This window comes from Micropterus dolomieu, linkage group LG23 (assembly GCF_021292245.1).
Source record: "Micropterus dolomieu isolate WLL.071019.BEF.003 ecotype Adirondacks linkage group LG23, ASM2129224v1, whole genome shotgun sequence".
Classification (NCBI taxonomy): Eukaryota; Metazoa; Chordata; class Actinopteri; order Centrarchiformes; family Centrarchidae; genus Micropterus; species Micropterus dolomieu.
In genome coordinates, this window is record NC_060172.1 from 23,204,282 (window position 1) to 23,232,134 (window position 27,853).

Sequence of the window (27,853 nt, forward strand, 5' to 3'; positions counted from 1 at the left end):
TTTTAATATGTAAACTAATCAAAAACAATGTGTATTTTGTGTGCTTAACATCTTGGACACAGTAGTAGCTTCTCTGCAGTCTGTGGTCTAAACATACTGTATAAAATATATCACAATATGTTGGGACCACAGCAGGGTTTCCTGTTTGACATCTCAACTCCGTGGCTTACCAATGTCCACAGTAACATTCACATAAAGAGGCAGCCTCTCTACTGACAAAGTCTTATATGAGCAGCTATTGAGTCCATCCCTTCTCCATATCTGTGGTGTTCTTCCCAACAACCTCATCCTGGGAAGCAAAAAAAATATATTAAAAAAACATTAATTCAAGAGATTAAATTTGCAGCATGAATCAGGATGCATACATTTAACTGACCAATAATGAAACAAGCACGACACATTATCCCCAAGTCTACATGTACTAACCTGTCTCTGTTCACTTCATTGCCACTGTCCCGTTGGTGAAACACCATGGTATAGCGAGCTATATCAGGGGGTGGCCGCAAAATTTTCATGTTCTGCAGCCCAACTCTGCACAAGAATGAATGAATGAACATACACCATATATCCTCCTGGGATAAAAAGAGACACTAATGATCTTAAATACCATTCACTTGTTTCTGTCTCACCTGATGCGAAGGTCATCATCCTCTCCACCCCAACCCCAGTAAGTATTTGAGAATCCATTCACTTTGAGAAACTGGTCTTTGGTCATTGCTGTGACTCCTCCAAAGTAGCCTTTGTAACGTAGCCTAAGAGTAGAAGAATATGAAGAAACATTACAGTTCTTTGTTTAAGATTTTATCTGCGCTTTCAAGAGAACATCAGCCAAAACTGCTGACTCATGGCTTTGAGGAATTTACTCGGAGTCACATGCTTACTTGTATCCTGTGACGTTCCGGCCAACCACCAAATGTTTGGGATGCTTGTCACAGGCATATAAATTGTGATCATTTTCAGGAACCAGGTCCACATCATGGAAGATGAAGCACTCCCAATTGTAGTCTTTCAGTGCCTCCAAATACCCGACGTTCAGTAACTTGGCACGGTTAAAAGTTGCATCACCAGCCTTTTAAAACAGAAACACAGTAACAAAAAATCACCATCTGCTATTGTCCATTATGGACTACAGTTTAAAGCTCAGCATAGATGTCTGAGTTCTTCTGTTGTATCACCCCCCTTTCATCCGTTTTATGCATTGAAAATAACAATGATTTATAATAGGTAGGAAGGTCAGAGTACAGGGTCAACTACAGAATTTTTTTTGCTACTCGTGTGGGCCAGTTACTAACTAACTATAATTGTTGGCGTCATCATATTCAGGCTATTATCATAAATTACAAAGCAGCCGGTGAATGTGAAGGAATGTCGGTGCTTTATTCTGGTTGATTTCTATAAGTATCCACCATTGGAGCCAGACACAAACCTCAGTAGGGAACCAGATGACCACATAACCAAAACATTGTGAAGCATTTTGTACAATTAAGGCAGAAAGGAAACGAACTAATCAGGATAAATAGGTGACGTGTGCGTGTGTGAGCCATAGGCTGCGGTCGAAAGGTAAAAAAAATCTCCTTTCCTAACCACCTTTCCTTGAATTTGATGAAAAACATCATGAGATTCAATGAAAGATGTGAAGGAGAATTCATAAGGACTTGCTCTTGCTACTTGCTAGGAAAAGAGGACTGCGGGGCTCAGAGAATCCGAATGCTCTTTTCTAGGCAACGTAATAAGCAACGGCGGATGTTACTGACGTGACCTGCTGTGATGAAACTACAATCTTCTGAAGTTGGACTACAAAATGTGCATCTTTGACACTGCGCCCTGTGTTGTTTTAATGCAGGCCATCTAAAAAGGTGGACAACACGGTGGAATTCATTACTAAATAATCAAGATAGCAAAAAGGCCTATAAGGTATGAGTCACAAAATAATGGAAAGGGTTGTCACATTGAGAATGCTTGCTCACACTCACCCTCCTGCCCACCCATAGCCCATTTATCAACATGAATGCTGATTATTGTATGTAAACACAGTGTTTGCCACAGAATGACAGCGTAACTGTGGCGAGAGAGAGGGAGAGAGAGTGCCCGAGCGTGAGGAGGTGCTAAGCGAATAGTATAGGCTATGCGCAGCTCTGTAATGAAATACGATTTTACCAATAACCAGGGACGTAGGTATTGACAGTTCAGACAGTGCAGCTGCACTGGGGCCCACACTGTACAAGACGGGAGAGGCCCCGCCGAGTTACGAGCTGGACTTGTGTCAGTTACACGGTAAAAAAAATGCATCAAGTCTCATCAATCAATGTAAACACCCAGTTCATCTTCAACTGTTCTCTAGTCATGATGTTGAAGTGGTACACACACACACACACACACACACACACACACACTCATATGTGCATTTCCCCCTTTGCCGGGGTGTCTGAAACCACAAACTTTTGGCTGACTGCAGTCAGTAGTTTTACCATAATGTCTTGCCTCTCTGTTGAAGAGGAATTGGTTGCCATGATTCGAAGGTTATTGTACTGAAATTGCCCGAGAAAGTCTGCGTCATTTCAGCACATTGGGAACCTCCTGCACTCAGCTGTTTGCAGTGACATTTCAGGACAGCACTGGCCATGGTCCTTATACAGTAACTTTCTCTTTGACTTCTGTACTTTGCAAATACAAAAGTCTAGGTGACACAGTCCGACTCTAAAATCCATCACATGATGGTACTTTAGACTAGGGCTGAAACGATTCATCGATTAATAAAATGCTTTGACACAAATTCTTTACATCGATGCTTCGTTTAATCCATATAATTTTACAGCACAGTGTTTCGCAGGGACATTTATTACTGTCGTACATCACGCTTATGCTGTGAACACGACATATAATGGAGCTGTTTGCAAAGTGGAGGGAGAGAGAGTCCAAAGTGTCCAGACATGGTAACAGTAACAGCAACTTTAGCATTTAGCTGAAATCATGATTGGCTAGCCTTCAACTAAACAATCAAAGTAAGCCGCAGTCTTCAGCTGAAAATGTACATGTGCGTTTGTTGTTCTCCTTTTTGGCCCGTGAGTTGTAACCTCACAGTCAGGAGTTAACTGGGTGTCGGGGAGCTGCACCTATTAACTCCCCTCCAGCTCTGTAGCTCAGACAATCCCTGCTACCTGCGTATGCTAATCCATCCTTCACCCAGATTCTTTGTCTTTATAATTGTTATCTTTATAATAACAAACAACAGCTGTTTCGTGTGCAGGATCGCTCATTTCCCGTTTCACATTTCACGCAGGTTTTCTTGACAAAACATGGTTTGGAGAGCAGCGTCAGGTGACACAGTCGCTGTCAGCTCCTGTAGTGTGTATGTACCTGTCACCAATCAGTCACGTAGTGTGAACACCACAACGACTTCAAGACTGCAGTCATATGACGTCAAGTTGTGTGAACGGCACGGCCATTGGCCGACACTAAAAGTCGTGTAGTCTGCACGAGCCTGTAGTATAACTTGTATAGCACTCGGGTGATGTTTGTGTTTGTAAAGCAGCTGGCTGGTTGTTGGTCTGATGTTTGCTGTATGACTATGTATCATATCACTATGAATTTCCGAAAGGACTAATAAATATCTCACCTATAAAGCACAATCTGTGGCGGTCAGCTTTGGAAATGTGGCAGGTCGCCACAAATAAATCAATGTGTGGGAGACATTGAAATAATACATTACATTTACTGTAGTGGTCATACAACTTCATCATTGCCTTTATAAGGTGAGGGTGTCAGCATCTGTGACTGAAGTAAAATTGTTGTATAGAATTACTGAAGGCATTTTACAAGACTAGTAACATAGTTATTGTTGACAGTTCAAGACATATGCGAGTTAGCGAGTTATGGCATAAGAGAGAAAAGGCTTAATAGCCAATGGTAACTTGATCAACATCCTTTATCCATTATGGTCGGTGATTTCTTTTTTTTTTATATTGTAGACAATTGTAATAAAACACTTTATAGCATATTTCAACAATCCGAAACATAAAATGGTGTTGAAACTGCATTAGATTACAGCAAAAGCAAAAGAAAGAAGGAAATTGTGAGTGTCTTATTCAAGGATCATAGTATTGGAAGGATTTTGCTAAATGTGGTCAATGAATTTTATTGTTTGAGTTTGACAACGTGCACAGCTTTAAATGTTGCTACCGCAAGGAATTGTGGTACGGCATTATCTCCTTTCCTTTCGTAAAGGATGGTCCAGTGTACCCTATGCTAAAAAAGATAAGAAAGGAAGCATTGAGGATACTTCTTTAGTTTTTAGAGAATTCGAACAGCTCTTATCATGGCTGCCACTGAAATACTTCCGGTTCACTTCACTCAGTTACGAACCTTCCCAAGCAAAAAAGACTTTTCGACCGCAGCCTTAGACTGTATATAAAGATGGACGACATGACAGCTTCCCAAAAGTGAAGCCCAAACATCTTGCTTGCCCCCTAGTGACTGGCTGCAGTACATGCTATAAACCCAACCCCTCTGTGTCCGTCTTTCAATACAGTCTATCTGTGCTGCACATGTTTTATGTTTTACCTGTTTGACATTTTGTCATTTGAAGAAAATACTACAAAAGAAATCCAATAAAGACACACATTTATTTTACATAATTCTTTACTTAAACTAGCATTATTTTTTCCACAGAGTGAGCTCCTTACTCTGTGCTTAGGTTTACATGCATGAACCCTTAACACCCTTTATATGAAAACTGTGTGACATAAAACTGTGCATGGTGTGTGAAGGACTACCTGCTGGATGACATAAATTGTGTAATGTAGTTGCTGTCTCTGCAGAAAGGGGTGCAGGTGGTGCAGGAGATAGAGGAGGTGTCTCTCTCTGCTGCGATGAGGGATGAGGATCGCTACGCTCTGCCTCGCTGTACAGTCTGAGGGCTCATACTCGCCGTTAGTCACTCCTTTGTTGTTAGTCTCCACGTCCTTCAGTTTCAGAGAGGATTCAAAGGACAGCTTCACAGCTCCATCTGTAGAAGTTAACAGATTCAACCAATAATTCGACCGCAGCCTATGGCTCACACACGTACACATCACCTATTTATCCCCATTCTTAAATTCTGGTGATCATTCTGTTATATGTGATTCATGACACAGTAAACAGATTAAGTCACAAGCAAAATATCACATTTAAATTAGGCTTTGCTAAATAAACATTATAAAACATTTTTCCAACTGTGTCATTTCAAACTATTTCTTTGCTTCCTTGTTGAACCGATCCAAGACAGACAAGTATTTTGAGATTATAAAGCTGACAAACACTGGGAATGAGATCCTTCAACTGTAGATTCATTACATTACATAAGAACAGGTCTGCTAGTTCCCTAATACTCAATAACCTTTTAAATGTTGGCATAAAGCATTGTTTGGTTTATTACATAGCACCTGCACTATGGAGTATACTTACGTAGCAATGGTGACTTCTCAGGGCAATCGACTTTTGGTGGAGTATTTAAGTGAATGGGTGCCTCTGTCAAAGAGGTGAGTTCATCCCTCAAGCTGTGTTGTTTGAGAGTTTGTGTTGTGGTGGAGGACATGTGAAAGGATTTCACAGTTTCGCTTGAAAAAGTTGCGATCCATGCAAGCACTGATAGAGAGAGCAGGACCAGTAAAAAATACTTCCCCCTCCTCAAAATCTTGCACACAGGTGAACAGAAGCTCATGGCTGTGTGACTCCGTTGACGTGAAGCAGAACAAGTAGAAGTCAAAGTTGTAGTTTAAGATATCTCCTCCGTGCAGGACATTTCAGCAAAAATACTGACAGCCACAGTTTCATTAACCACTCATTCCATGGTGATGAAACATGCTGATCTATACAGTAAATCAATCATATGATCACTGTGAAGTATGGAAACCATATTGGTGAAAATTCATCGCTGAAGCCTCCAAATCCAGTTTCAGGAGGTGAGGCCAAAAAGGTGAGTTCACCAACAACTGTAAATTGATTTAGAGAGAAAAGATGTTACTGCAAAGAAAATCACTCTAAAACTACCACACCTGCTCATACAAAGTAACACCCTGACGCTCTGTCAGGGTGTTACTTTGTATGAGCAGGTGTCTAGTTTCTATTTTTAAAGAGATATGTCCATACTTTTCATATGACAACAAAACATTCCTTTTATATAAAGATAACAAACTAAGGTGCGGGAAAACATACCGGTTAAGTGCCTTTACTTCAAGTTCCTCATATTTCTTTTCTTTATTTTGCTCAAGGCCATTTAGTCTGTTAAGCAACACTGAAAGAGCCAGTAAGTACACACTAGTCCTTTTCCGTCCCTTGCCAAAGTGTAGTATCATATTGCACCGCTGTTTCGCAAATACTTTTTCAATCTAAGGTTTTCCTACTAATGTAACTCAAATCCAGTAACTACACACTGTGTCAATGGAAGCCCAGGGTATATACACAGGAGTCCTGAAGTAAAATTCAATACCTTTTTAAGACCTTTTCAAGACTTTTTCAACATATTTTAAGACTGCTGCACCACTTTGAGCTGTAACAGATTAAATCAGCCATACACCTTTAAAAGGGACATTTTTGAGGTTTTAAAAGGAATTTAAGTGTACAACATATACATATAACATATTTATTGCCTATATGTCTTCAGGTTGTAACACCACCTAAAAATTGAGGCATTCACCAACTTTCTCAGTTGCCTATAACAGCCTGTATGGGCCAACAGTTTACTATGTGAAGGACTGGTCAAATTTCCTTCGAAAAGCAACTGTCTTACATAAGATATGATGTTTATGTACGCAGCATTACAGAAAATCATGTGAACCACACTGTAATTTTGTGTTTAAGTTGGTTTAAACTAGATAATTTGAGCTTGCCTGCAACGATATGTGATAACTTTCATCGACCACTTGATCAATACAACAAAATTCAAATAGGCCAGGAGTTAACAAAGATGAAGAGAATAAACTGAGTGATGAATAACGTAAGTAGTGTAGGCGGCGGCGCACAGGCACAACCTGGAGGAGGAACTAGTCTAAATGACTGTATTAGTATAATATTATAACATTAAATTGAAATTATGTTGTTAATTTAATAGTAAACTGTAAGTTTGATATTAATATATTCATTATGTTACTATATTCAATATAATTTCATATAATAGTATATAACTTACCACTAGTATAATATTAATTCAAATTACAGCTGCTTCAGTTTGGGGTTGCTTTTTATTCAACAACTTTGTGTAAGAAAAATGCTCTAGGCTACATGATAGTCTCCAACCTTGATTTTGGGCAGGCTACTAACTCGTCAATTATCAGAACTGTTAATGCAGAACACTGTGTTCAACATTTATAAAGTTTGTCGCAGCTTTTTTTTTTTTTTTAAATCCTGCTCCATCCAGGCTGTGATTGATTTGTTCACAAAAAGTGACACTAACGAGAGCATCGGCTTTATGAAAAGTTTAATTTGTTTCAATTAAAAGCACCGATTTAGCTAAATAGCCAGCTAACTAATACTACTGATCGCCACTCCGACTATGTTTTGGACGATTAACATTGCGGGTCCAGCGGGGTGGGAGATTACGGCAGCAAGGGTTGTAGCCAATTATGTGGTCTGGTCGCTGCCACACCGACCACTGGTCGCTACCACTAGAGGCGCTAAAGATAGTGGTCGCTGCCACACAGTCCACTGGTCGATGCCTTGCTGCCAGGCTGCCACACAGACCACTGGTCGCTACCACAGTCTCTAAGGGAAGGCTTCTTTCTGTTCCTTGTCAAACAAACTGTGGCTGTATTAAAAAAGGTCAGTTTCAAGTTTTTCCATCATCATTTAAATTATCTCAACTGGCAGATGATACAATTTTTTTGTCTAATAGAGAGGAATGGATCAAAGCAATTAGATGTGTTGAGGAATTTTCTACTGTATCAGGCTTAAGAATAATCTTGAACAAATCTATTTATTAGGCTACCACTTAAGGAATGTGAACTTTCAGAAGTTAATGGTATCCCTGTAAAGAACCAAGTTACATACCTGGGTGTGATAAGAATGAAAAACTCTGCAATAACCTAAACTTCAGCCCTATGATTAAACAAATAATGAAAACGGTTCAACATGTGCTGAGTTCTACTATCTAATACTGAGAGAATATCCATATCTATGTATCCTTATCACTGGAAATGCCTACTGAAATCTACAAAGAATTAGATAAGATCTTATTTAATTTCATTTGGAGGAACAAATGTCATTATTTAGGGAAAGATACCCTATGCAACATAAAAAATTGAGGTCTGGAGGTTTTAAGTTTTGAAACCTTAAAAAATACTTTCCAAAGTTAAAAGGCTAACTAAGTTGATAAAATGGCCTGGAAATGAATAGATAGTACTTTATTCTCATGGTTGCCGTTATTCAATTCAAAAACACGTATGAAGTATGAAGAAGACATTGCGAACCAGACTTAATCTTTTAATTTGGCGAGAGAGGGCATGAGACGAGACTCCACAGTCTTGGGTTGCTGCCACACAGACCACTGCTGCCAGACTGGTTGTTGTGGTCGCTGCCACTAGGGGCGCTAAAGACAGTGGTCGCTGCCACACCGGTCGGTGTGGTTGCTGCCACTAGGGGCGCTAAAGACAGTGGTCGCTGCCACACCGGTCAGTGTGGTTGCTGCCACTAGGGGCGCTAAAGACAGTGGTCGCTGCCACACCGGTCGGTGTGGTTGCTGCCACTAGGGGCACTAAAGACAGTGGTCGCTGCCACACCGGTCGGTGTGGTTGCTGCCACTAGGGGCACTAAAGACAGTGGTCGCTGCCACACCGGTCGGTGTGGTTGCTGCCACTAGGGGCGCTGAAGACAGTGGTCGCTGCCACACTGACCACTGGTTGCAGTTGGTTGTATCTACTATGTAATACATCTTTATCATAATTCTTTGTTAAATACTGTTATCGATTATGCCTACTCTTATTGTTGCACTAGATATTACGGTTTGTGTGGTTATAGCCTATCTACAGTAACAAATATATCTAGATCATAAGACTTATGATAGGTATAATATTTAATTTATGGAGGATGCATCAAAAAGCCAATAATGCTAAACAAATAAGCAGCAGTCAATACAGAGTCTAATTCTAGTTTCATGTTCACTGTGAGCACGATAGTGGCTGATGGTGGAGAAGTGCAGCCATCCTGTCAGTCATGCGGTGCGGCGTAAGGTAGTTTATTAGGAAAGTATGCTCATTTAAGTCTGTTTATCTTTTTAATGTAAATAATAAATAGATTTGTTCAAGTTCATTCTTAAGCCTGATACCGTAGAAAATTGCTTTGATCCATTCCTCTCTATTAGACAAAAAAATTGTATCATCTGCCAGTTGAGATAATTTAAATGATCTAAGGTCACTTTGGGTCTACTTTGGAACCATAGACTGTATAAAAACTTGAAACTGACCTTTTTTAATACAGCCACAGTTTGTGTGACAAGGAACAGAAAGGAGCCTTCCCTTAGAGACTGTGGTAGTGACCAGTGGTCTGTGTGGCAGCGACCAGACCACAGAATTGGCTACAACCCCCCTTTCACTTCCATTAATGGCGTATATAAAGCGAATTTAGTCTGTAAGGCAGATTACTGGATTTATTTCATTTTTTACTTGATGTGAAACTGATCTTGGCTTTCATTCAGCAGGCTACTTACTAGTTGTTTTTATAGAACAATTGTGTTTTTCTAAGAAGGGATAGAGTAAATGTGGGTGGTCAGTCCTTTTGGGCTTTAGGCATTACGTGCCTTAATGCAGTACTGGGTCACTCCCTCGTTATTGTCACAACCTTTCTTCACATTATTAAGATGATTATCATAGATGCTTTAGGAATAATCACTTTTAATCGGGTCCCCGAGCTACTGGGGAAGGCAAATCATATATAGCGCTCTTCATAGGAAAGCATGTGGTTTGGTTGGCTACACGTCCATATCAAGATTATATTAGGTCACACGTTCTAGTCAGCTGGTGTGATCTTATCGATACCTTTATATAGATAAAAAAAAAAACTTAAACAACTGTACAGAATAGCTAATTAGAAAAAGCGCACTCCCTAGAAACCATGTTGCACAGAAACACATTTTTGTCCAAAGAGAGACTTGAGATTGATACGGCCTTGCATAAAATGACTTCTCTGACTAAACAGACTAAACAATATAAAAACACAAAGGGACTTCTACTTTTATACTTTAACTTGAGTAACGTTAGGTTTGTCAAAAGTTACCCACAACTAATAACCGATTGTAAATCAGAGAACCAAAAAAATGCAACTTAAAAGAGGTTAACATTATTAGCGTTTATCATCAAAAGGATATGAATGCAGACAATGTGCTGTGTTACGCCAGTTTGTATTACAACGAACGTTTGCGTATCCATTTAGCTTAGTGATACCTTAACAAGATAACGTTAACGTTAGCTAGCTCGGAGCAGCACAGTGATATCTGTTAACTTACTGTTACGCTACTCATGAAAAAGACTAGGCAAGATAACAGTTACCACCTTTTATTTCGCTGTCAGCTCCTTCTCCTCCTCCTGATTACTGTCCACATTTTATGGCAGTAAAAGCTAATTTGTTCCGCGAACTGGCTGTAAAGTAACGTTAGCTGTGCCCAGATAAAATGTAACGTAGTTAGCTGCTAACGTTAGCTGGCGGATGCGGAGGTAAAGTGCTGTAACGTTACCGTTAACACTTAAATATTAGCAATAACAGTCACACACAGTGGAGCCCAAACACAGACCTTACTTCAGTAACAACGAAACACTGTCATTTCAACAGTTAGTGGTTTGGTTGGCGCACCTTACCATTAACAAAAGCTTCCTTCCAGGTTGTAAACCCTTTTGTATACAGTCTATGTTGTAAACCCAGGAGCAAACGACAATAGTGTGTCAAGTCAACATTCATATACAATACTTCTGCCTGGTGCATTTCACACTAAATGAACAGCGGGATTTGGGAACACATCTCTAAAAACAATTTCTTCCCATTAGCTCACAAGTGTCTGTTTATAAGCTATCCGGTGATATAAAGAGGTCAGGGTAATAAATTACTTAAGATAGCCTCTTTTACAATTACCAGCTATGATATGTAACACATCATTAACATTAGTCCTCTCAAAAAAAGTCTGCTAAAGATTTTCAAAAATGTGTTCTGGGCTCAGCAGATACCTTAGGATGTCTGTGTGTCTATTTTATTCTTCTAGCGTTAATAAAACCGTGAGATTAACACACACTAGTACCTGAAAAACTTTAATTTTGAAGGCAACATCAACAAACAGGAAGTCGTTGTTCTTTGTTGAGGTGGCTTGAAACACTTCCGGTATGTGGTTTTCGAAATGTAGATCGTCCCCATGTACTGTATGTCCCTCCTGATGACAGTTTACATTGATTTCCTTGACATTTCGCTAGAGATTGCATTGTCTTACACGTTGGTCCAAAATCTTCCATAGGTGTAAAATGGGTTGAGATCTTGTAAAGGTCTTATAATTAGTTTAACTTGTTCCCCTACATTATACTTTGTTATATATACTTTGTGTATGCCTATACATAGGCTACACTTGCATCATGTTACCGAAAACCATACTGGTATGGTTGAGTACGGCGAAATATATATACTGCATTGCTATAAGATTTTAACATAGCTGTTTAGTAGTAATAAGGCCAAGTATATTTGACTTCAGCAATATGTAAATTACAGAATATGGATTGATTAGCCTATGTTGGACTAAAATGTGACCTTTTGGGATGGGATCTTATCATTTCAAGGTCCTGATGCAAATCCATCCAATTTGATCATTCCTTGAAAACAGCAGTATAAAATACATGTACAATGCAGCCTTTAGAAAACAAGAAAACAAGTGTTTGTGTGTGCACTTGTGTCAGTGTGCTCAGGTTCTTCATTTGTAATTGCAGGACTTTGCCAGAGCCCTTGTAGGAAATGGATGTGTCCTCTTCTCTTTCCCAACCAGGGCAGCGGCTCTGACAAACATTCCCATCATGCAATGCTTCCTGGTCATTGTGTCCAATATCTTTCTCATTGTGCTGCAGATCAGACACCATGCTGGTCTCTCTGCTGGGCTGCACTGGCTCTGAGGATAAAGGCCTTTTCCTCCTGCTAAGAGAGAAGGTGGTTATCCAGCTGCTCCACAGCCTGCAGGTCAGCCATGACACTGGATGTCTCAGCATGTCTTCCTCCTGTTGAGCAATGTGGGAGGTCCTGTACTCCTCAAATGCCTTTTACCTACTTTTTTCCTTCTTGAGACATTCCCTTCGGGAAAGGTCTAACCATGTTTAAGTAATAGTTTAACAGAAACAGTGGGATCAATATAACATACTATTACTTGTTGTTTTTCTATGTCAACATAAAATCACTCTTTATTGAACTTATTTATTAATATCTTTTCTTGAATTACTATTGTAATGAATTCTGCTTTTCGTATCACTCAGAATGTGTTTCCTTTTGGTTTGCTGTTAATAAGTATTTCTGTTCTCAACTCTCATTAGTTTTTTTTACTTGGTAATTACATGAAAGAAGTACAAGTCCTGTATTCAAAATTTAATCTCAAGTATTTTAGCAAAATATACTTAATGTATGGCACTTTTATACTGTTGTATATTATTTTATTGTACTATTAGTAATTTATGATTAATGTACTCAAATAAATAGTTAAAGAAATAGTTACAACTTAGTTTCTTTACCATCAGACAGATCTTTATATTTTCTGCCTACAATGTTTATTGTTATGCACCAGGATACCAAGGCAAATTCTCAAATTCTCTCAGTCAAAACCTGCTTGGCTATAAACCTGATGCAATTCTGAGTGGATTACAGTGCCTTCCCCAAGCTGCTCCTCCTCCCTCTCTACACTCTACCTCCATGCTGCGAGGACATGACTGTGTAGTGAAGGCCAATTGTGAGAATGACAGTAACATGTGAGATAGACCTGCACTATTTGCAGTTGTCAGAGAGGTGTGATAAGCCAGCTGCAAGCAGAGAAAGTTCTCTGAAAGATCTATACCGTGGAGCTCTATCACCATGTTCACTGTTTATCATTTTTCAATCAGGGTTTTTTCTATTACTCAGATCAGAGGGTTTCTAAATTGGGGAGGCAACATGCTTGATGTCATGACTTAGTACTTGTCTGTGAGGCTATTATGACAGCAGTGGCGCATCCTTTATTAAGCCAAACAACTAAATCTCATTTATTACTACATCTAGTTCTACATCTATACTGTTTCAAACTTTGCTTAAAATTAACTGACCAAAGACAACCCAAATAAGACGGCATGGATTTGGCAACATCATGTTGAGGGACTACACTTTATTACATTTCTGTTGTTGTCTTGTGATTGACTATAGAATGTAATCACTAAGCATGGAAGTTTTGTCAACACCCTGTAATTGTATATTTACAGTGTGACTCCTAGAGTACATCCTCTAGTTTCTTTTATCCAGTTGAAGAGCCTGGGCTGTCCTATGGTCAAATGTTGTGAACCTGAGTTGTCTGTCCCACTTGATTTTTGTTTATGTAATTGCTGCACTGCGCCTGAATAGTAATCTAATTTACCTAAAAAAAAGTCACTCGTGTTAATTGTTTCTGAATTCCATTATTCTGGATACATAGATAGACAGACAGATAGATAGATAGATAGATAGATAAATAGATAGATAGATAGATAGATAGATAGATAGATAGACAGACAGATAGATAGATAGATAGATAGATAGATAGATAGACAGACAGATAGATAGATAGATAGATAGATAGATAGATAGATAGATAGATAGATAGATAGATAGACAGACAGACAGATAGATAGACAGATAGACAGATAGATAGATAGATAGATAGATAGATAGATAGATAGATAGACAGACAGACAGACAGATAGCTAGATAGATAGATAGATAGATAGATAGATAGATAGATAGATAGATAGATAGATAGACAGACAGACAGACAGACAGATAGATAGATAGATAGATAGATAGATAGATAGATAGATAGATAAAAAACAAGAACTTAAGGATCCAATGTAATGTTTATAATTGTACAAAATCTTTTATTAATTTTAGCAGTGTACATCATGGTTATGAAAATTATATAGGAGTCACAGGATTCAGGTATAGTACATTATATTAGTTGGACTGATATTGTTAACCTGAAGTGAAATGTGATCTTTCTGATGAAATGTTAAGGAAATGGGAAGATGAAAAGATCTATGTGTAAATGCATTTCAAAATAAAGTCCAAAATACACCCTATCAAGGGGATAGATGAAGCTGAAGTTTGACACATCCACACGTTTGCTATCACATGAGAGAGCTCCTCCTCAACTCCTCAAAGCTCAAGGAAAGAGTAACTGTTCCACTGCCAAAGCTCACCCTTGGCTTATGTTTTTCTGAAGTCGGGCCACAGTCATTGTCGTTGGTCTTGAGGCTGATGGATGAGGACGGAGTCGACGCAGAAGATCCACCAATGCTGCTGGACTTTTTTCTCACAGCCGTATTATGTTTTAGTGTAGCTTTGGCAGCCACTTTGAAAGCGTGGGCTGCGGTGCTGCATCGGACTTCCTCTATGGTGTTCCTGGAGGGTTTGAAGAGGATGATATAGACCTTGTTGAAGAAGATACAGGCCAGCATTCCAAAGCTGGATGCCAGTATAGCAATGACCTCCACAGCTGAAACAAACTTGCCATAAGTACTAAAGTATGCAGGGATAAAAGAGATCCAAACAATGAAGAATATAAGCATGCTGAAAGTGATGAACTTGGCCTCTGTAAAGTTTTCAGGAAGTTTCCGTGATTTAAATGCAAAGAAGAAACATATAGCTGCCAGGAGGCACGTATAGCCAATAAGAAACCCCAGAGCCATCACAGAGCCCTCATTGCAGGTGATGAAAATGATCTCATCAATGTCATGATTCCTGTAGCTGGAAGGAGGGGCGTTGTAAAGCCAGACCACACAAATCATAACTTGGACAAATGTGCACAGAAATACCAACAGAAATTGCAGGTTTAATCCCCACCACTTACGATGGAGACTTGTGGGGATCTTGGCTTCAAATACCAAGAGTACTCTGTTAGTTTTCACGAGGATGCAGGAGATGCAGAGAACAAAACTGATCCCAAAGGCAGGTTGGCGTAAACGGCATGTCCAATCCAGGGGCTCGCCAATGAAGATGAGAGAGCTGGAGAAGCAGCAGATAAGTGAGAACAGGAGGACATAGGACAGTTCTCGGTTTGTGGCCTTCACTATAGGAGTGTTGCGAAATCTGATGAAGACTCCCATCACAAAGGCTGTCAAGAGAACACCCAGTACTGCACAAATGGCCAAAGCTATCCCAAACGGTTCTGTCCAGGAGAGAAACTCAATTTCCTTCAGGAAGCAGAATGTGTGGTTACCATTGGACCAAGAGTTATTTGGGCACTTGGTGCAAACGCTGGCATCTGTGTAAATAAAAAAAATCATCTGTGTTAGAACTGCAACATTAGCCAGTTGTGTAACACATGAGATCATGAATGTTTGACATTGCAATACCTTTATGATTACTGTACTCTCCATCTGAGCATTCGGTGCATTCAAAGCAACACGTGGGCATGCTTTCTATGATCCCCTTTCTTGTGCCAGGTTCACAGTCCTCACTACAATTAGAAAATGGCACCTACAAGATATAAACAGTCAGAAAAGTTGCATGAGAAAGAGCAGCTTACAATGGATGTGAATATGTTCAAATGTAGTTGGTGTAGGTTTTTATATAGAAAGATAGTTGTGGTCAAGCACATTGTTTTGACATATATGCATTAAACAACTTTTAAAGCATTTTATGCTTTTGCTAGTCAACAACAGAGAAAAAGCAGGAAGACAGTAGAGAGAGAAATGGGGTATGACATTTAAACAAAGCCCCCCCCTCCGTTGTGTTTATAATTCAGCTGTGAAAACTAAAGATACTGAGGGGAAAGTTTAAATATTCTCCAAAATTTCAAATTTACAGATAAAACTCAGAAATCACATATGATTGTGGTTAATAATTCAGTCACAAATTTGGAAAGTTGGGGCATTTCATCTCCAGAATCTAACAATCTGTGAATCAACTTTGGTTCAAAATAAAACAACCCGGGCACGATTTCCCAAAAATAACTTTAAGCTGCACTAATAATTTACAACACTGATGTGTGTGTAATATGTAAGCACAAATGTGACAAACCCACAGAAAATTATTATCCAACTCTGCCTCTCCCTCAGCTTTACAAGGTGTTGTATTATCTTTCATGTCATTATTTTGGTGTTATGGCTTGGTTCATTCTCACCACTCTTAACAACTTGTTTTCAGCACTGGTGAAACCACTTTATGCTACCTGCCCAGACAGACAACATTAGCAACTAGCTAATGACCATAAGTGAGCATTTAGCAGCTAAAGAACCAGATATTAATTGCAGTTGGTTGAGATCTAAAGATGCTAAACGGAGAGTGAAAAGTGAACTTTCATTCATCAAGTGGAGACAACCATGACTCCAGATGAATACTAATGTTGCTAAGAGTCTGCTGGATGTGTATAAAAGCAAATATTGTATAAAGTGTTTGCCACAGCAATTCTATATGCTAATAATACAGTATGTCAATGTTGTATTTACAGCTAATTGAACTTCCAAGTGGACAAAAAAAAGATCATTTCCAAGGGCTACAATCATCTTACAATAGCCTGAACAGCTTTTTATTAGCAAGTTTCAGCGTTTGTTTGTTTCCTTCCTTACCTGGTAGATCATGCCAGGAGAATGAAAAACACACCAAATGACGGGAAAACTCAGAACAAATTAACAGGAACATCCTCTATAAAACAGTTTGACTGACCTCAGAACTGTATCCATTCCACAGAATCTTTGTCTTGTCAATGAACAGCTTGGCTCCTCTCTTGACATGCATATTGTAGTATCCGACCTCCTGAAACACCACAGAGCCATCTTCAGCAGACCTGTGCCAGTTTATAAGGGTGTAGTTTGCTGCCAGGTCTGCGTTCTCATCAAAGTGCATCTTTTCCCCCATACTGTTGGTGTAGTTCAAATGTCGGAGCTGCTTCAGGACCTGTGAAGCAGTGGATTATTCAGATTGGCAAATAAATGATTAGGTATTTGATTTCTTTGGTTTCAAATAAATTACATTTTACCTGCCATGCTTCCATTTTCTTTATATCAGCACAGGAGTTGTTAGCAAAAAGTCCATGTCCAGGTGTGCAGGTGAGTATGTCCTGCAGGGCCTGTGCAATGGAATAAACTGCAACATACACATTATAGGAGATACGAAGATGTGTGTAGTCCACGTACGGGGTCTCAACACTTGTGATGTCTTCCTCACCAGTACACAAAGGCCTGAAACTAGTGCTGCCATTCTCACTTTCTTGCCGTCTCTGGCTGTCTTCCAGATAACAGTTGAAGGTTTCTTCCCAAAACTCCCTGACAAATTCGTTGTGACTATCTTTCTTTGGTTGGACTTGTTGTAAGAACTCCCTAAAGCCAGGTATATAACCTGCCTTTAGAGCAAAGCCAATTGTGCCTGCCATAACATCAAGATACTCTGGTTTAGCAATAAGGGAGGAGCTTGCCCAAGCTTCACTGGCTAACCAGATCCGATCTGTGATGTTTCTCCTCACCATCTCTTTGATTAAAGGCTCAACATCTGGGCCGCTGGCAAACACAACAATCACTTTAGCTGTGGAGTTCTCAATCCTGTCAGCTAGAGCTTGGATTTCATGATCCTCAAAGTACTGAGAAATAAGTTCATTTAGGTGAATGCAGATGTCTCGCTCTTCCATCTCCTTCTCAAACTTTTCGATTCCCGGGCGTCCATAGTCGTCATCGGAGGCCACAGCAATGACCCAGTTCCACTCGAAGTACTCAATGACGTCTGCCATGGCTGTGGCCTGGTACTCGTCTGTAGGAATCGTCCTCATGAAGGACTTGTACTGATTCTTGTTGCTCAGTAAGCGACTAGAGGAGGCATAGCTTATCTGAAACAGTAAATATTTCAATACACATCATCCAGGAGACATTTTGTTTCCTGTAAAAGCTATTATCCACTGCAAATGAATTGTATGTGAACATACTTTTCAGAATACACGGTTGCCATGTGTTATAAGCTCATTTTAAATCTACTACACAATACTATTTCAACTACTAATGTGGAGCATTGATGTGGTACTGATGTGGCCACTCACCTGAGGAATATAAAAAAGACCCAGTAGGTTTGCAACTGCTGTGGAGACTGCAGAACCAGCTGCTCCAACTACTGCAATGGTTGCAGGGATGTGATCGGTGCAGTTACAAAATTCATCTAAATTCAGGGAGTCAATCTTATTTTGGGCCACAAAACTAAGAGTAGCTTCCAGGGCTTTTGACACTGTGTTGCATGTGTCAAAGATCCTGTAGCCCAGGGTGATGTTGGGCAGGAGAGTACTGCTGTTGTTTATCTCATCAATGGCAAAAATCATGGCCTGGAGCCAACGGAAACCACGGAAATTGAACCTGTAAAAGCAAACGCGGTATGGAATTAGATGAGTTGAGCTCATTTAATCAGTCAAATCATTTATGGATTCGAGCTAGCCTTCAAAACCAGTCTCAAATTTTACCTGACACACTTTGTGGATTCGGGCCGGGCTGCGAGGTCTTGGTCTTTGGAGGCAACACCAAAGTGTATGGGGAAAAGTCCTCCGAGTAAAATATCTCCAGTCATCTGTGCTCTTTGATGGGGCCCATAAGTTGAAATGACATAACTAGACCCCAGCAGTATCATGTAGTACAGAATCAGTCTCATCTTTCCTGTCTGTGTAATGGGTAGGATTTATTTCTACAACTCCCCAGAGTGAAGGTACATTCAATATTATCTTCTCCCGTCAAGCTGCCTGCTGCGCTGTTTTGTGTTTATCATGTTTGCATTGATAAGAGTGTATGACTGTAGAAAAAAGGGAAACACATGTTATGCTTTTGTTTGAGAGCATTGGCTACAATCAGATAATATGTTTAATATAATTGTGTTGTCTATAAAATAAACATACATCCACAAAAGGAAACCTTGTTTTGGTGAAAAATAATCAGCAGCAGTGAAATGCGTTCCCTTTTCCTGATAATTCAACAAGATATTAACATAAATCTTGTGCTGTAGCAGTGTGCGATTCCATCCAACAAACTCTAATCACTGAGCTCCATTTCGCATATAAACAGTGACAGAGGGCGAGAAAGGTGTTAGAGGCCAACATGGCCTAAGGCTGTTAATACCTAGTCCAGGAGGACTACGCAGTTACTTAAGCCTTTTAAGAGTTTTGGGATTCTTAACAGGTTGACCTCGGTAGTTATATTTCTAAGAGGAGATTCATTTTAACATTTCACACCTCAGTAAGATTGTTGTCACGTTGCTTGAAATATCTACCTGAACCGAAATAGACATAGGATTTAAATTAGCTGAGACTAAAGTCACACTCTAATGACCCTCCTTCCTGCAAATGCTCGGCCTCATGCTCCAGCCAGTGAACCCAGTCACCATGGAGAGAAGCTTGCTGCATCTGGCTAATACTGCTGGAAAAATGCTGGGGCAGAGCTGTGATAATGAAGTAACTAACGGCTGTACAAGCTGGTGTTTGCTAGACTAACACTTATTGAGAGAAGATCTGCACCATATAATATCTATTTTAATTTCTTATTGCCATTACTTGAATGGAAATCAAATTTTGCTTTAAAATATTAGTTTCCAGCAAAATATTGCAATATTGTAGAATATGATCAAATAATTATCTAGGGTCCAATGTTAGTATCCAATGTCCCTGAGGACTTGTTTTTGAGAAATAACACTTAAAAAAACATCAAAATTACAATTCACACAATCCCTACCTGTCTGATTGAAAACATAATATATTTCCTGTAAGGTAAATCAGCAAAGTAATGTTATCAACTGTTTTTCATTACTGATGGCCCGTAATCAAAAGTTAAGCTGTACGGCTGAATTCTATAAAACAGTTCTTTAGTGCTTTTTAACTCCCAAAGAAAAAAAACAATTAAAACTCAAACATGCAAATAACACAGAATCAAACTTACTGAACTCCTTAGAGTGATTTAAATAAACTTGAGACAGTTCATCTGCAGGTATACGCCAATTATAAGGCCTTTTCCTCAAAATATCCAGGGTGCTGAATGAATTCACAATGGTGTTAGCTCCTGAACCTCTTTCTGCAGATCAATCATTAACAGAGAGAGGGGTAGTCCATTTCCTTTAGCTAATGTCTACTAACTAAAGTCTACTCACTGTTCACTCCTTCTGAACCAAAGTCATCCCAACCTAAAGTGGCAGAGAAAGAGTTGGGAAGGTTACTTTAATTTGTAGCAACACTGCAGGAATGCAATGGTGCAAACTAGCTACATACACTACTAACTATAATATTGTTAAGGTTGTATTTGTCTACAGCCTCCAATTAATGTGTATTTCAAGGTGTTTAACATGATGCTTGTGTCTGTATTGCTACAAATGAAAAAAAAACATTTTTCATGCACGTTTTATTATGGTATACTACAAACACATGTCAGATTAAGTCTGAAGTGCTAGAGTGCAATTTACCCACAACAAATAAAAATCTCACTGTCATATGCGCTGTTGTCTTTGGCACCCGTGTCTGCATGTGACCAGTGATCAGTTTTCCAGGCAGCTTTAATCTCTCATTGCATTTTGCCAGAAGAGCCGCAGGGTGATACCAGCAACCCCTAGAAGCAATGGATCGTACCACTGTGTTCCTCAAACAATTACTTGTCTCCTTATGCTCTGATGAACAAGTCTTCAATTTTGTTGCTGAGCAGATGTCTCCAGTGAAAACAATTTCAGTTTACAACATGTTGACTCATCTGTGACTCAACCCAACGTCGTGTCCACGAGACATCAGGCACATGGGCCATCTTAAAGGTCGAGGATAAAAAGCCGGCATTCTAAATTTACTTCATAATTTATAAATTGTTTCAATCAACTTCTTTACAGCTGGAAGAAAGCTGTCCCCCTCTCCATCAGTTAAAAATTTAATTACGTTTAATCTCATATTGATCATAATATGGTAGAGCTGTTTGATCAGCATCAGGAGATTCAGAAACCCTGAAATGTTTTCAGAACATGCATTTGCTGATCTGATAACACAACCCTCATGTGGGGGATGAGATCAAATATCAAACACATATAATCAAGATTTAGAACAAGGATTTGTTTTATGTATTAAATTACGGTAAAATGTTGTAGCTGCGGTATTGCCATTTTTTGTAAAGTTATTATAATTTTAACTGAAACAAATCATGAGACTTCTCTTTATTTAGAGAAATCTCTAAATATAGTAAAGGGATATTCTTTTAGTTGAGAAAAACTAACAGAGGGAGAAGTTGGACAAGGTGGAAGAGGACTTTAGAAGATCTTGCAATTTCAGTTTATTGCAAAGAAAGTGCAATTAACTGAAAATTATAACTTGGTTGTTTTCAGCCCAGAATAGAATAAATTAAAACAAAAGGTAACTGAAAATGTCAAAACTGTTTTAACTTGAAATTAGTTGCAATGAGTTAGTAAACATGTTTTTGCATTAAGCCAAGTTAGAGTGTAACCTGTGATTTATTTGGTGTAAAACACACCAAATAAATCACACTGTAGTATATACAGGTACACAGGGTATCATTTTAATTGGTTTAATTAATGAAAGCCAAGCAAAAGCTTTACTTACTGTTCTCAGCAGTTCAGAGTATTTAAATTAAATGTTATTAATGTGGTCATTTTGTGCAAAGATTTGGGTTGAATTCAAAAATAAAATATCAAATGAAATTTTTGGTTTATTTTAAATGTCAATCATGGTATTATAATTATTACAATGATATTATATTATTATATATAATATCATATTATATATTATATAAATATTATTTTTGTGTTTTCTTATAGAAATTATGAATTATAAATGAGACTAATTTGAAAATTCATACAGGAGTCTTCTGTCAGAGATTACCCACAATTTAAAGGCATGAAAGCAGAATTTGGGCCTCCATCATATCATCTACACACATAAGAAACACCTCTATAAAATGTATCTTACTGTTTTTTCATGCCTGAAATGTTCTCAAAGAAATCATTCTGCTCTTGTCTTTTTCAAAAATGGCACGTAAGTCTGAAATGTAACATTATGTGTCAAAAATGTTGAGTTGTGAAGAGCGAATGGATTTATCCTCACAAATAGTGTGGTCTGGTGCAGATCAAAACACAGTCACACACGCTGCAACTTCAGCAGAACAGGTAAGGAAGTCTCTCTTATAACGATGCGTACATGATCTACTGGATATGATCGCAGTTTGTTTGCTAACATAGTTTTGATAGTCTGCATCATTTTTTAAATAAAAAGTTATTAGCTGACGATTTAGCCAGTGAGGAATCATCCATACATCACTTAAACAGTAAAATAATACTGTAATGAATCTTTCTTGTTTAATTTCCGATGACATATGAACTGATTACCATCAATAATCTCTGTCTGACATGGATGAGTATAACTTAACGCATATCTTGACAGTGTGAGCAAGTGAAAACCACTTAGTGTGGAACGCACACTCTAAAAGTTCAACAAGAGCTTATTGAAAGTGATGTACAAGGTGTTCATTTCTTAGTGATTGCGAGGCTAAAAGACCACCTGCCTTGCATCAATTTTACAGCACAAACAGTGAAATCATTGGTGATTTTATCAATATGTGGTTACTTTAACATGTGTGTCGCTCACACACAGATCATTTTACAGTTTCAAACTATTGCAACATTGATTTATTCAATAGCTGATTCAAGATTTCTGCAATGCAGATGAAATGGACTAAAATGAGAAAAATGCTACACATTAGGACAACATTTAAATTATGGATCAGTTTATTTGTGTCTCATATTTTGAATGGGAGCCTTTAAATTAAAAATGTACTTCCATTTTACATTTTCAAGAGAAAATGTTTCCCTCCTTTGACAAGAAAATGTGAGTGGTTGCATGTTATTTTTGGAACAGTATGCTGAATGTTTATTTAAAATCACAAACTGTCCAGTTGTTAAAAATACTCTTCACCTAGACACATTCACACACATGGCTTGTCTATTAGCTGTCTTAAATCTACACTGCAGGTATGTGTTATTGCTATTGTTGTGTTGCTTTGTCTTGAATCAACAAATTACCACAAAATGTCTTGATTAATAGGATGTCTGGTGCAAAGATACTGCTATTTCTGCAGAGCCTGTCGCGTAGGAAACCTCTGGCACCTGACGGAGAAGAGTCCAACTTTCGGCGATGCCTGACCACCCTCGACCTAGTGGCTCTGGGGGTCGGCAGCACACTAGGGGCTGGTGTGTATGTGCTGTCAGGAGAGGTGGCCAGAGCCGTAGCCGGGCCCAGTATCATAATCGCCTTCCTGATAGCAGCAGTGGCCTCCATCTTTGCCGGGCTTTGCTATGCTGAATTTGGAGCTCGGGTTCCCAAGACTGGCTCTGCCTATCTCTACAGCTATGTGACTGTGGGAGAGATATGGGCTTTTATCACCGGCTGGAACTTGTTGCTGTCTTATGTCATAGGTAAAGATAGTTCCGCTCTGAATACATTTCCTGTATGTGATAGGTGTGTAATTGTCATGTTGGAAAAGTCTCTTCGGTGAATACTTCTGTGCTCTTAAACCTTGTCTTGATATTATGAGCCTCAAATATAAAGTTGGGTTGGAAAAGATGGTTGTGTTCTATCTCCTTGTTTTCTGATTTTAAGGGACATCAAGTGTTGCCAGAGCATGGAGTGGCACCTTTGATGATCTCATTGGAAATGTAATTGCCAACTCTCTGGGCAAACAGGCTGCTATGAATTTATCTGGATTAGCTCCCTTCCCAGACTTCTTTGCAGCCGGCCTCATAATGCTCTTGGCAGGCAAGTTTCATTAGTTAAACCCCTGAGACTTCATACCAAGACACTTTTTTATGTTTTACTTATGCATATTGAATATCTTTTTATAAACAAGGTTCTGTTGTGTTCATAGTCATAATCAATTTTATATTTTTTTTGTGTTTCCTTTCTAGGGATTCTTGCATTTGGTGTTAAAGAGTCAGCTATTGTAAATAAGGTTTTTACAGCAGTTAACATCGTGGTATTGCTGTTTGTTGTCCTCTCTGGAGTCATTAAGGGTGACATCAACAACTGGTACATTGGTGAAGATTCTCTCCAGGATGGATATGAGTATGGGTTCTCATTTTTTATATATAATGTACCTTTAAGAAAAAAAAATGGTGTTTTTCAGGCAGCTGCTGTCAATAACACATATTTTAGGTGACCTTTGCAGCTAAATGTGGGTTTGAAATACGTAGTTATCAATCAGTTTGTTGATTGTTGTTGAATGACCAAACATCAACGTGTCTATTCTTTACAGAAACTGCACGTCACTGAATGAAACCACCAGGTATGGCAGTGGAGGATTTTTCCCTTTTGGCTTTGAGGGAACATTAGCAGGAGCGGCCACTTGCTTTTATGCATTTGTCGGATTTGACTGCATAGCCACAACAGGTAAATTCATTAACACATTAAAGTACACTGCGAGACTGAAAGAGGATGCAGTGGCATAGCACAATATAAAAGACAATAAGTTACTATAAAATAAAATGTGTTTTTCTTCAGGAGAGGAGGTTCAAAATCCTCAGAAGTCGATCCCACTCGGCATTGTGGCGTCCCTCCTCATCTGCTTCCTGGCTTATTTTGGTGTGTCTGCTGCCCTGACTCTTATGATGCCATACTATTTGCTCAGTGTTCACAGCCCGTTGCCTGTGGCCTTTACATACATTGGTTGGGGCCCTGCAAAGTATATAGTGGCTGTGGGATCACTCTGTGCACTGTCAACAAGGTATGAAATACAGTGTGCCATTTACAAACTCTGCAAATCCTTTCATTTTCTAGGATAGTTCATTTATAGAGTTAGCATGTAGAGTGAAGCACATCCTGTAAATGAAGATCACTGGAATCACAATTACAGATTAAAACAGAAGCAAATAACACGAATAACTAAATGGTTATTGATGAGTCATTTGAGTTTTTCCCCCACAGCCTACTAGGATCAATGTTCCCGATGCCCCGTGTTCTCTTTGCCATGGCCAGGGACGGACTTCTCTTCAGACCCCTCAGTAAAATGAATGAAAGACAAATTCCTGTCATAGCAACCCTGGCTTCAGGAGTTGTTGCAGGTAAAATGACCAATTCAGTTCATAATAGTCTTTTTTTCTGTATTTTTATTCTATTTTTTTTTAGTAGAGTTTTTATTACAGAAATTCCCTCCTGTTCCCACCTTAGGTGTTCACCCTCATGCTCATAGCTTTGCCAATATTTGGCAAAGGTTTCAGGTGGGTCTTGTCAAGCTGTACAGTACAGAGCTGAGTAAATATGCAGTGTTGACTGAGCTCCTGAGTTCAAGCACACAACCTGTGTCAAACTGTCAAGACATTTTCTGTGGGATCCCAGTCATGAGATGTTTGCCCTGTCCAGAACAAATCTGCAAGCTTATATGTTCTCCGGAAGTTACAGTTGGATGACTTTTACTGATAAGAAAAGTAATGAGTTCATAAAGTAAAAGATATTTACAAAAACAATGTCTGAATTGCTCATCACCATATGTTACATACATTTTGAGCGTCAAATTTTTTATTAAAAATTGCTGACCAACCACAGGTGAAATATGATTTTTTGAAATTAGTGTAAAATCAAATTATTAAAGTTTATAGAAATTCTTCTTAATATTATTATTCATATCTTTTCAGCTATCATGGCATTGTTGTTTGATCTGAAGGCACTGGTTGACATGATGTCAATTGGAACCCTCTTTGCCTACACACTCGTTGCCATATGTATCCTCATATTAAGGTATGATTCATCAGTACGAAAACATTACTACTCTAATCTTAGTAGTTACTATGTTTGTGAGAAAGCTTATTTTTGTGGGTGGTGTTGGTGTTGTGGTGGGAAAAACATGGCAGGGCTATACAGCACATGTAGGTGAAACACCTGTATGTGAAACTTAATGCCTAGACTTTGTCTGAAAGTCGGGGTTGGAAAATAACAATCGCTGTAATCTTAGATTACAGTATGTTTGGTGAAATTCTCAGAAAACCAGGTAACAACAATCACTTTACAGTGCTTTAAATTGAAGGAAATAATAATAATCCCAAATGTACCTGAGTGTTATGAAAGTAAAGAGCAGTTTTATCGAAAGGAACATTAAGAACGTGATTTAAAGGTGGAGAGATTAACAAAACTGAAACTGTCTATGTGCTATTGTCAAAATGTATTGGTCAACGAGCTTATAGTACACTTTGATCAACTGCTATTATAACAGCCGGCAGACACTGTGCAGTCTCTACGTTAAAAATGCAAGTTCAGTGTCTGACAAAAGATTGTTATATAAGATAATTAATAGTACACACACTGAATTACATACAGGGATAAAACTGATGTGAACCAGGATAAAAACTAAGAAAGAATAAAACCCATTGAACCTCCGTGTTTAAGTTACAGCTATATCCACATATAGAAATAAATGCTAACACAATTCTTAGGTGCATTTATTTATTATTCCTCACTTCCACAGGTACCAAGCAGACCTCAACGAGGATTCAAGTTTCAGCAAACCAGAGCCTTTTACAGTTACTGAAGTATTATGTCCTCCTTCACAAGCCACCACGCGGACATCAAAAAATGTGTCTGTTTTAACAGTTTTTATTAGTAAGTGATCGTCTTAACATCATTCTTGAATTGTATACTGTATAAAGCTGATTCCATTGTTAATAATCATTTGAACTTACATTGTTCTCTTTAGTCTTTTTAGCTATCATCCTCAGCATCGTCATATCAGGGGCTGTAGACTCCCTGCAGGCCCTTGAGTGGTGGAGTTTACTTTGTGTCTCAGTGGTCGCGGTGATGCTGGTCCTCATTACCCTGGTCATCTGGAGACAACCACAGAGTACAACCAAAGCTGCTTTTATGGTATGCCTCGTCTAGTGCTGGTTTTCTGGGAGCACTTGTAATGATACAATTTAATATTTATTTCAGCCAGTGAAGCATCATTACTGAAATTATAAACTTGAATTGCTAAGTCTAGGAAATCACTCCTAATAGAATAAATAGAATAGCCAACCAGTAACAATTCTTTTTTTCTTGCAAATGTTAAGTTCAAATCAGGAAAACTGAGTATTTTTGTCTTTGATATTGCCTGTCATAATGTTACTGCTTTTTTATATACATAGGTTCCTTTTGTGCCGTTGCTTCCTATTTTCAGCACCTCTGTCAATGTCTATCTGATGGTTCAACTTGGATCAGACACATGGATCCGCTATGCAGTGTGGATGGCAGTAGGTGTGTGAAGAATGGCACTATGAAATACACGTTTATATTTAAACTAAATGTTGCACTAACATCAAATAAACAAGCATGGCCATTATGTGGTCTCACTTTTCTGTACACAGGTTTAATCATCTACTTCTGTTATGGTGTTCAGCACAGTGTGCAGAAACAAAGGCTTCGAAATTCACACAACCAGGTCAGGATTCACAGCATCACCACCGCTATGGAGCAAAACTTTGAACCTGAACAAGATTTGAATGTTTAAATGATGTGACATGATTGATTTACTGATACAAACATTTAGTGGGCAAATCATCAAGCCAAGCAAATTTGGCCAGTATCTCCTATTGTTTGTCACAGTGTTTTTTTCATGACTTCAGAATTTCAGTCACAACCTCTGACCTCTATTTTGTAGAAAAATGTTTTTGTGAATATATTTCATTATTTAGA

General features: G+C 38.7%; 3 protein-coding genes across 4 annotated transcripts; 1 reads left to right on the forward strand and 2 right to left on the reverse strand.

Annotated features, from left to right (window-relative positions):
- Nucleotides 1-12: 12 nt before the first annotated feature.
- On the reverse strand, nucleotides 13-10,935 carry b4galt4 (UDP-Gal:betaGlcNAc beta 1,4- galactosyltransferase, polypeptide 4). Of its 2 annotated transcripts, none has more exons than XM_046041095.1 (7): nucleotides 10,821-10,935; nucleotides 5,443-5,969; nucleotides 4,773-5,005; nucleotides 882-1,069; nucleotides 630-752; nucleotides 427-531; nucleotides 13-289 (listed from the first exon to the last, which is right to left on the reverse strand). In XM_046041095.1, exons 2-7 carry the CDS (start codon nucleotides 5,696-5,698, stop codon nucleotides 154-156), a joined length of 1,041 nt encoding a protein of 346 aa, XP_045897051.1. In that variant the 5' UTR covers nucleotides 5,699-5,969; nucleotides 10,821-10,935; the 3' UTR covers nucleotides 13-153. The 2 variants fall into 2 exon arrangements, with proteins under 2 accessions (XP_045897051.1, XP_045897052.1); XM_046041096.1 differs by lacking the exon at nucleotides 10,821-10,935 and adding an exon at nucleotides 10,518-10,665.
- Nucleotides 10,936-14,074: 3,139 nt separating this feature from the next.
- Nucleotides 14,075-18,822, reverse strand: casr (calcium-sensing receptor). Its single transcript, XM_046040462.1, has 6 exons — nucleotides 18,638-18,822; nucleotides 18,227-18,533; nucleotides 17,180-18,019; nucleotides 16,867-17,097; nucleotides 15,555-15,678; nucleotides 14,075-15,463 (listed from the first exon to the last, which is right to left on the reverse strand). Exons 1-6 carry the CDS (start codon nucleotides 18,820-18,822, stop codon nucleotides 14,328-14,330), a joined length of 2,823 nt encoding a protein of 940 aa, XP_045896418.1. The 3' UTR covers nucleotides 14,075-14,327.
- A 4,421-nt stretch (nucleotides 18,823-23,243) lies between these two features.
- Nucleotides 23,244-27,668, forward strand: zgc:175280 (cationic amino acid transporter 2 family protein). Its single transcript, XM_046040813.1, has 11 exons — nucleotides 23,244-23,613; nucleotides 23,798-23,953; nucleotides 24,103-24,265; nucleotides 24,450-24,583; nucleotides 24,695-24,917; nucleotides 25,118-25,254; nucleotides 25,825-25,927; nucleotides 26,652-26,680; nucleotides 26,880-27,046; nucleotides 27,307-27,415; nucleotides 27,526-27,668. Exons 1-11 carry the CDS (start codon nucleotides 23,244-23,246, stop codon nucleotides 27,666-27,668), a joined length of 1,734 nt encoding a protein of 577 aa, XP_045896769.1.
- The last annotated feature ends 185 nt before the right edge of the window (nucleotides 27,669-27,853 follow it).